The following is a 10,588-nucleotide window of genomic DNA, read 5'->3' as shown; positions in this document are numbered from 1 at the left end:
CGACCGGCCACAGCTTCTTCCTCCAATTTAGTTGAGGAAATGGATGAAATAAAACAACAGCTGAAACGTACAGCTTTCTGGCTCCCTTGAGAGCATAACACCAGTATCCAGCATGCTCGCTGGTATGGCAAAGTGGTACACAAACCGCAACAAAACGGCGAGAATGTGACGCTTGAATTAGCAGAGTTGGTAAAACAACTGCTTAGCAAAGGTATGAGCAAAGAGGCCCGTGATGAGTTGATGAAAAAAATTCCTGCGCGGGGCAACTGCAATCGTTTAGAAGTTGTTCGAGTCAACCCAGAAATATTTAGCAGCGGTAGGAAAAAAGTAAAAAAAGAAGATGTGTCATGCTACAGAAAGCCCAAAAACCCCTGCTAAAAGAGCATTTCTTCAGTCACTAGAATTCTAGATGACTTCATGAAAGCCGAAAAAGGTAATAAACCTGCCCCCTCTGCAGCAACTATTATGAAAACCCTTTCTGACAGCATTTCGTTGTTAGGTGATGCTTCAGATGAAATAGATCTCAGAAGGAGAACTCTGCTCAGATCAGACATGAAGACTGAATACAGACTGCTGTGCAGTGACAAAAAACCGGTTGAGGATGGCCTGGTGTTTTGTATTGAACTTGGCAAGTCAGTTAAGGATTTGTCAGAGGCTAGTAAATTGACTTCTAAAGTAACATTGAGACTAAAATGATCTCACAGCAGTAGTCAAACATTTCAGGGCGGGTCAGAAACCAGGAGATTATTCCCTTTCTTAGACCGCGGCAGAGGCGCTATTGCCAAGCAGAGAGGCGGGTATCGAAATCCACCACAGAGGATCCAACCTCCTTATAGGCCTCGACGATAGTGACAAAACCAAGAGAGAAACTTGTAAATAATGTTCACGTGAGCGCTAACTCTAGTGACTGGCCAGTGCCAGGAAAGTCTGCTGTGCAATTTGAGAGAATACTGGTCAGTAACGATACTGTGCAGGCTGGTCAATTAAAGTTTTGCATAAGACAATGGCAAACAATCACGTCTGACAAAGTAATCCTGGATATTGTAAAGGGTTATAAATTTGATTTTATTGCAATGCCAACTCAGGCTTTCCCACCCCAACAACCAAAATTTGAGAAACATGAGGAAATGGCATTAAATACTCTATTGGAAGAACTTATTCAGAAAGGGGTGATCGTAAAATGTTTTCATGAAGATGGAGAGTTCATATCACCAGTTTTTCTACGACCTAAGAAAAATGTAAATATCGCATGATATTGAAAACAGCATATTGCCCACATCCATTTTAAGATAGACACCCTTCAACCATGTATAAATTTAATGAAGAAAAACTGCTATATGGGCTCACTTGACTTGTCAGATGCATATTATTCTATTTCCATCAGTCCAGAATCGCAGAAATATTTGAAATTTAGAGTTGGGCACCAATTAAACAAATTTATTACATTACCCACCTGCACCTGCACCAAGAATCTTTACTAAAGTCATGAAACCAGTGTACTCCACATTGCAAACCAGAGGCCACATTTCAAGTGGTTATCTCGATGACAGTTTTTTACTTGGTGATACAACTGATCACTGCAAGGCGAATATAAACGATACCCGCTTCACTCCTTTTGGTGACCTGGGCTTTAATGCGTCAAGGGAAAAATCAATCACCCACCCAACCCAGGTTATAGAACATCTAGGGTTTGTACTGAACTCTATTAACATGACATTGACTCTCCCTGAGGAAAAAGTTGACACAATTATTCAGTTGGGAAGTGATATTTTGGAAAGCCGGTCTTGTTCACACATTCTACGACATGTAACAAGGTTACTCGAGACATTGGCTGTGGTGTATTGAAAAGAAGATTTCAGGATAGAACTGAATGGCAGCTACAACCAAGTGTTTTCAAATCGTTAAAAAGAATGGGGAAGACCTGAGATAGATTTATTTGCCTCAAGGCATGATTATCAAATTAAGCCTTTTGTGTCAGGGCGTGCAGACCCCGATGGCTATGCAACTGATGCAATGTGTTTGAGCTGGAGAGATAAATATGTTTATAGTTTCCCACCTTTCACCATGCTGTCCAGCGTTCTTCAAACGTTGCAGGAAGATCAGGCCAGAGTCTTAGTTATAGCCCCACTGTGGATAACGCAAGTTTGGTTTCCAAAGATGTGTCAAATGTTAATCAGCTAGCCAGTACTTTTACCGAAGGAGGCCTCCCTTTTCCAGTTACCAAACGACAGGACCAAACTGCGCCCTCTGTGGCCCAACCTTCAACTGATGGCACGTCTCTTGTCAGAACGAGACTCAGACAACAAAACATTTCAGCGCGAGCTTGGGACATCATCATGGAATCATGGAGGACAGGCACCACCAAACAGTGCAGAATGTATTTCAAAAAGTAGAAGAACTTTGTTAGAACAACACATGCAAATCCCATTCATCCAGCTGTGGGGAATGTTATTAATTTTTTGACACACTTTATGATACTGGAAGCCGCTATTCAGCCATTAACACTGCCCGATCTGCATTATCTGCAACAGTAGACATTGCGGATGGCCCTTACACAGTGGGTGAACACCCCCTGATAAAGCGATTTATCAAAGCAGCTTTCCATCCCAGGCCACCACTTCCGAGATACCAGTCAATATGGATCGTATCCAAAGATCTGGACGTCCTTAAAACTTGGAGCCCTGCAAAGACTCTGAACTTGAAATACACCTTATTCCAAAATGGCCGCCATTTTAGTATTCTTTTGTTTCCATGCAAATTGGCCCTTATGACCTCTCTTTGAAACGTAAAATTCAAACGAATACTTAACCTTGAACGAGGTCGTAAGGGCCAGTTTGCATGGAAACAAAAGAATACTAAAAGGGCGGCCATTTTGAAATAAGGTGTATTGTTATATGTTGTGTATGTTGGTTACTGGCCAAAAGTGTCAATCAGTTCATTTAATGGACATCCAACAGATTTCTAAAGGGAAGTCCTCATACAAGTTTCATGTTGACAAATTAGAAGTAAAGCAGTCTGGACCAGGGAAACCACAACCAGTGCTTATTTTGCCTTGATATTCTGTTGATAAACGCTTGTGTGTAATGACATACTTAAAGGAGTATTTGATAAGAACAGAACCAGTTCGTAGCGCTGAACACACCAGATTATTTCTTAGTTATATAGTAAGCCACTCCAGCCAGTTTCCCAAAGTACGATTTCAAGGTTGTGGGTTGAAATCTCTTTATTCGTTTTGTTTGTCACAAAGAAAACGAATAAATCCATTCTCGGTTGGTTCAGTTCACTTGGGAGAGTATGGGAAAGGGAACCCGAGTGTAAATTGTCTGTTAGAATACGTGCTCCAATATCATGACTTAACTAGCCAACGTAGCCACATATATAACCCGCAACGGTTTTAGCAGTTTAATAATAACCTATTGGCCAAGTTCTTTTTTGACGTGTTTATGGACCTCGACTTCGTTTCGGTCCATAAACACGCAAAAGAAAAGAACTTGGCCAATTATCCGGCCATCTTGACCTTACGCTTGGTCAATAACCCATATATATAACCGTAGTTTGTATCGTGGTATTTTGCTAAATATTTGAACTTGATTGAAACTGTAAATAGACCCGTCTTTATTTGAGCATATAAAAGAAAGCGTTACATTCAATAAAAATCAGTCTTTACTCCTACTTGTGTGCGATGCGTATGTCCTTATTGTAACATGACGACATTAGTAAACCAAACAGGTACAATATACATTGAACTTGATATACTGTTAACTAGATTAGCAAATTACCCAAGGAGCTAATAAGAACAGAAAGGTAACAAAGTAACATTAATTAAGTACAATACTAGCTTTGAAATGGTTGACAGATGACCTATTTATCACTGAAAAAGGCAGACCGTTACAGTGCGGGATTGTTCTAGGCAAGAACGAATATTTATATGCATTTACTGAAGATGTCAGGGGCATAAATTTTTAATCGTGCGACCTCCTAGTCCCCTGAAAACCTAGGTTTATTTCGGCTGGGAAAGAGATGTTCACAAAATTGAAATTGATCAGTATAAAACATCGTCAAATCATTGATGATGCGCTGTTCCTCAAGCGATTGCCAGCTCAGGTCTGCTGGCATAGCAGAGATGCTACTGTTGCGGGAGTAGTTAGTAAAGACAAAGCGGGCAGCTCTCCGTTGGATAGACTCAATGACAGACATATCTTTGGCGGTGTGTGGTGACAAAGCAACCCTTGCGTACTCTGCAATTGGACGGACTAGACTAGCATAGGCTCGCGACTTGATCGCCCTGTCCGCTGGAGAACACACAAAATTTTATTTGCCTTTGTTTTAACTTCCTCGCATTGCAGAGACCAGCTGAGAGAGCTCGTGATGTAAACGCCTAATTAATTTAATACTTAACCTCTTCGAGGCCAGTATCACACAACCGGTAGCTAAAATGCCATGAGTTAGTACGCAGGGTCACAGAGAGTACAAAACATTTAGTGGGTGCGAATCTCATCTGCCATGACGGTACCCTGTGGGACACCTGATGACACATTTGACCAATCGGAGCACCGCAATCCTGAATGGATCGATGTCCCATGATTTAAGAGTCAAATGGTCAATGAGTCAATGAGACTCACAGTCAATATAGCAATAATTTCTTGATTAAGCCTAAGCCCTCGTTTCAGTGATTAGGCCTAAGCACTCTCTGAAATTTTAGCTTTCATTTTATTGGTTAGGGTAACTGCACTAACTCATTGACTCATTGACTCATGGCTCATGACTCATTGACTCATTGATTCATTGACTCATAAATACTTGATACTCGGGTGGATCGGTGGAAGTCGTGTGTTACGAGATTGTCTTCGATTTCAGCAAAGCGGTGGGTGCAAGCTACGGTGTTTTTAAAATATCAATTGGTGGATTGCAGCTCTTGGCGACTTTAATACTGATGAAAAAGGATACACAGGATATAAATTGGTTACCAAGTTAGAAATTGTCACGGTGGTTGCCTACATTTTTTTTTTTTCGTGGCGATTATGGTTGTTCAATTTACCCAATTGCGTGTCTATCTCGTGTCCAACACGTTAGTTAACGTGTTTCAAGTGATCGTAATTTTTGCCGCTACATATCTGTTTGCATTTCTTGTTCCTTGGAAAGGTCTCATCGAGAAAATGGATGAACGAGAGGTTGAAGGTGTGGGAAATCTAGCACGAGAACCGGAAAACAGGAGTATTGCTGACTGAGAGCAAACTTTTACCAAGGGCACTCAACGAGTAAATTAAGCGAAATGCCTTTGCACGACATTTCTAGGCTCCTTGTAATGTATAGACTGACCAGAGAGATGTTTTTATTACCTAGAAGAATTTGATCTGTTCGGATATCTTAACTGAAAATTGAATTGCCCAAAACGTTTAGGGAATGAAATCTTTATTTCAGAAATTGTTAGCTAAACGGTCTCTTCCAGAAAACTATTTGCTCATCAGAAACTGCTAGGAGACCTTTTTAAGTGCCAAAAATTGCAAAAAATAACCTTTCCGAAAACGTAAGGGAATACTTGCCGAATCTTTTGGGTTATGTTTTTGTAAAGAGGTCTCTAGCTGTTTGTAACGTAAAACTGAAATTCATAGGAAAGTTTGACTCCACCGAACACATATTTCACCGAAGATTATCATTGGTGCCCCTGTTTTACGTTATGTGAGAAGCATCACCAATGTGCAAGATACTCAAGGATGCGTTCGATTGGGAAATCTGGATTTTAGTTCTTCAAACCTGGATATTTCAGTATTTTTGTTTTTAATTTGAAATACTAAAGCTTGTTTTTGTGTTTACATTTTGAGGCCATCAAGACCGCCTAAATGTCAATAAAAAGTGCATTATTACCACCAGCCTACCCCCTAATGTTTAACAAACCGTCTGATACCATGTCGCCGTGCGTCTGACGTCAGTCTCTGAATTGGCCTCGCTTTCAGAACGAGGCCGAAAGAAATAAATGGAGGATAGATTAGTATAAGCGCAGACAACATACAACGAAACATTAACTTAGTGTTGTCGTATCAAAAAGTACGTATGGCTTAAATGCTAGAGAGTTAGCAATAGTTTTTCAATCTTGTTTCGCTTGGGAAACCAAGACCTCAAGAGTCTGCCTATCCAGAAAGCCAAATTATAAACGCATTTGATTGGTTTTTCGTTGATCTTGAAAACTGGTGTAAGCGTCCTTAACATAAAGGAGGCTACATTGGTGGCCCAACTGAGCCTGTTCCCCAGATAGTCAGGGAGCATTTGTCGCGAAAGTAAGTCCCGTGGGAATTTCGTTATGAAAGCAAGCAAGCCGCCTATCTAGGACCCTTAAGAACATGCCAAATATTGTAGAAAATTTGTTAGCTTGTACCGATAGCTTTTAAGGAACTGCTATTCTTGAAAGAACACCAACTTCTCTTCCACCTAAAAGATTGTTGCAATTTGGTAACGTAAACACAAGGTCAATAAGGAACAAGATATCTCTTCTCCCAGTACATTCATCAGGCTATAGAACAACAAGTCTGCAGAGTTTTTGCATCATGTTTTGGATAGTGGACTTGATGATTGTTCGGTGACTGAGACCTGGCTCAATGATCAAGACACTGTTAGTCTGGCCTCGTTATCACCTTCAGGATTTAATTTCAAGAATTTCCCCGAATGAATTTTCTGAGCGAAATGGCGGTGGTACGGGTGTTTTCTATAACTTGAGCCTGGGTATGTCCTTTTTTGACGGTGGGCAAAAATCGTCCTTTGAGTTCTCGGAGGGGAAGTTAACTGCGCATGGCAGGATAATCAAGCCAGTGGTCGTCTATCGTCCTCCTTATAATTATTCTAAGAAACATCCTGTACAAGCACGTGTATTTTTTCAAGAGTTCTCTGCTTTTTTGGAAACTACTGTTTTATGTCCTGAAGTCTTCCTAGTTTCTGGTGATTTTAATTTCCATCTTGATGATTCCAGTGATGCTGGTGCCAGAAAGTTCAGGGAACTCATGGATACGTTTGCTTTGTTGCAACATATTACCACCCCTACGCATGTTTCTGGACATATACTGGATCTTATCATCTCACGGTCGTCTAATGACATTAACATATTCCCTCCAAAGTCGACATATTATATTTCTGATCATTGCTTTGCTGAATGTCAATTATCTACCCCTGGTCCTAATATGCTGGTCTAGGAAGTTTCTTATCGGAAGTTCAAACAGATTGATATGGATAATTTTAGATCGGACATTGCATCATCTGTTCTGTGCAATTCACAGTGGACAAGCTTCGAAGAACTGGCTCAGTGTTATGATACCACTTTGTCACAAATCTTGGATAAACACGCCCCCGTGAATACCAAGATTTTGACTGTAAGGTCAAGAGTGCGGTGGTTCAGTTTGGAACTGAAAAAACTTAAAATAACGCGGAGAAAACTACAAAAGAAGATGTTGAAATCGAGATCACTGCAGGATAAGGATGCGTATAGGGAAGTTTGCAACAACTACTCTATGCTTCTGAAGAATGCGAAGCAGAGGTATTAATCCGATCTCATTGAAGAATTTGGTGGCGACACAACTGTTTCAAGTTGTACTATCCTTGTCTAACAAGCCTGAAGAAAATCAGCTTCCTCCCCATGATGATCCCTGCAAGTTAGCTGATGATTTTGGAGAGTTTCTTGCCGGAAAGTTGACCTAATTATAAATGACATTGATGCTATATATTACTGTTGTTCCACCAGTTCTAAATGTTCCTGCATCTGAGAGCAAGTTTGAGAAGTTTGATGTCCTCTCAGAGGAAGAAGTGTCAGATATTATTATGGGCTCTTCTTATGCTAGTTGTCAGTTAGACCCGATACCGACATGGCTGTTGAAACTGTGTGGCGATGAACTAATTCCAGTCATAACTAAAATGATTAATCTATCCCTTCAACAGGGACAAGTTCCAGACAGTCGGAAAGCTGCTTTAATTAGGCCGTTGTTAAAGAAACTGGGACTTGAACTAGTCAGTAAGAACTTTCAGGTCGGTCAGTAATCTGCGTATGGTCTCCAAATCAGCTGAGAAGGCAGTTGTGGGTCAGCTTTTTCGGCATTGCTCTGATAATGCTCCACTTCCAGTTCATCAGTCATCCTATCGTCATTTCCATTCAACTGAGACGGCTCTTCTTAAAGTTTAGAGTGATATACTCTCCAACGTGGACAAACAGGAAGTAACTCATCTCGTTTTTTTAGACTTGAGTGCCGCTTTCAACACTGTCGATCATAAGATCCTGAATCAGACTTTGGAATTTGCGGTGATGTTCTGAAGTGGTTCAGATGATATTTGACTTGAAGGGTCAACGTGTAATTGTTAATCAGCAGTCCTCCAAGATCTTCAATTTAAACTATGGTGTTCCTCAGGGAAGCTGTTTGGGACCTGTCCTTTTTCTATTGTATGCATCAAGGCTGTTTGAGGTTGTTAAGAAGCACTTTCCATCAGTTCAAGGATACGCTGATGATACTCAGTTGTATGTGTCGTTTCGTCCAGATTCGTTTGCTGCTCAAGATCAAGCGATCAAGGCTATTGAGAACTGCATAGCTGATGTTAGGGTTTGGTTAGTCTTACACAGGTTGATGTTTAATGATTCAAAGACAAAATTTCTAATCATCGGTTCGTGGCAGCAGTTATCTAAGGTTACCATAGCTTCAATTAAAGTTGGTGACTGTGACATTCATCCCCTCTAGCATGTTAGAAACCTTGGTGCATGGTTTGATAACCATATGTCTATGAACACTCATATAGGAAAGGTGTGTAGTAAGGCATTTAGGGGGATTTATAATATTAGGCAAATTGGGAAATATCTGTCTGCAAAATCAACAAAGTGTTTCATTCATGCGTTTGTTACATCACATTTAGGGCGCGTTCGATTGACCCTATTCCGGAATAAGAATACGTGGAGTGATGATTAAAACGGTATGTTTGGCGCAAAATATGTTTAAAATAGCATTTTAGCGGATGTTTGACAATTTTTATGTGAATCACCGTAAAAACGAAGGATTTCTACCTGATATTCCATGCATTCTTATTCCGGAATACGGTCAATCGAACGCACCCTTAGATTATTGCAACTCTTTTTTGTATAAGCCTCCGCAATATCAATATGATCGACTTCAAAAAGTTCTTAATGCGGCGGCTCAGGTTACATGCTAAATTCCTAAGTTCGCCCATATTACTCCGGTACTTAGAGAACTTCATTGGTTGCCAGTGAAATTTAGAGTAAAATTTAAGATTGCGCTTTTAGTTTATAAAACGCTGAACGGCCTGCGGCTACAATATTTATCTGAACTACTTGTTGTAAAGCCTAGAACTAGATACAGCCTGCGGTCTGATTACGAAACATTGCTTGTAATCCCTAAGGTGACACGGAAGACTTTTGGCGATCGAGCTTTTTCCCATACTGGACCAGCAGTATGGAATGCTTTGCCATCTAGCCTTAGAAACTGTAGGAACATTGACTCTTTAAAGTACGTTTGAAGACTCACCTTTTTCAGAAAGCTTTTAATTTGTAATTTTATATTCTTATTACTATTATAATTTTTGTTTTATTTATTATGTATATTTTTTCTTGCACATATTGTAAAGCGCTTTAGAATATTTTAATAGTTAAAGCGCTACGTTAAATGTATCATAAATACAATTATTGCTAAACCAGGTGCAATCAGTAGCCTGTATTTCAGCCGAATCAGCAGAATCAGGGGTTTCTGTACTAATAAATGTGCTTAAGTTGATTTTCTCAATTTCGAGAAGCCCTAAAATAACTATATTAATTACTTGATTGATTAAACTGACACAGTTATTTTTAAGGCTTCAACAAGTCTTCTTTCTCTGCGTCTAAAACTCCAACCTCAATAACTTTGCAAAACCCCAAATTCAAGAGACTTCTGCAAACTATCAATTTCATTTTCGCTGTACTCAAACTGTCACATCGCTGACTACTCTCCCTCGCATGCCTCATCCTTCGCCCTGAAAGACTGAAATATGTGTTCGGGAGAGGCAAACTCTTCTAAGAATTTCGGTTCAATGATGCCAACCAGCTACAGATTTCTTTACTAAAACATCACCTAAAACTTTCGCAACCGGGGAAAAGTAGTCCCTTTCGTTTTCGAAAGGGACATTTTGCCAATTTTTGGCACTTAAAAAGGTCATCTAGCAGTTTCGGATAAGCACACGATTCGCTGGGAAGTTCTTAGAAGGCACGTTCAGCTAGCAACTTCTGACAAGATGTCATTTCCTCAAAAATTTCAGACATTTCAATTTTCAGCTAAGATTTCTGAACAGATCAAATTATCGTAGGAGATAAAAGCATCTCTGTAGACAGTCTTTACAGATTACAAGGAGCCTAGAAATGTCTCTCAAATGCTCGTTGGGTGCCCTTAAAGACTGAGAACTTCTTGTGCATAACAGGGAAGCTACTATACTGGGTTCAGTCGCTCCAGCTCGTCATGAATGAAGGCTACTATAACTTGGTTATCGCAATACCGCTTACAATGATCGTAATCGTTTTGATCCTCACTTTCGCTTGGTATATATTTAATTGCAAGGTGCCAAATTCATCCCGCTGGCT

General features: G+C 40.1%; 1 protein-coding gene and 1 pseudogene across 1 annotated transcript in view; both read left to right on the top strand.

Moving 5' to 3' along the window:
- The first annotated feature begins 465 nt into the window (after positions 1–465).
- On the top strand, positions 466–2,393 carry LOC137976688 (uncharacterized; annotated as a pseudogene).
- Positions 2,394–7,214: 4,821 nt separating this feature from the next.
- Positions 7,215–10,588, top strand: part of LOC137976687 (uncharacterized) — a 5,190-nt gene continuing 1,816 nt past the window's right edge. The window contains exons 1-2 of the mRNA XM_068824047.1: positions 7,215–7,522; positions 8,429–8,573. Of these exons, the coding sequence (XP_068680148.1) occupies positions 7,215–7,522; positions 8,429–8,573 (453 nt within the window). The remainder of the gene's footprint in view (positions 7,523–8,428; positions 8,574–10,588) is intronic.

This window comes from Montipora foliosa, chromosome 11 (assembly GCF_036669935.1).
Source record: "Montipora foliosa isolate CH-2021 chromosome 11, ASM3666993v2, whole genome shotgun sequence".
NCBI classification, from domain to species: Eukaryota; Metazoa; Cnidaria; class Anthozoa; order Scleractinia; family Acroporidae; genus Montipora; species Montipora foliosa.
This window is presented reverse-complemented; position numbering and strand designations above follow the sequence as displayed.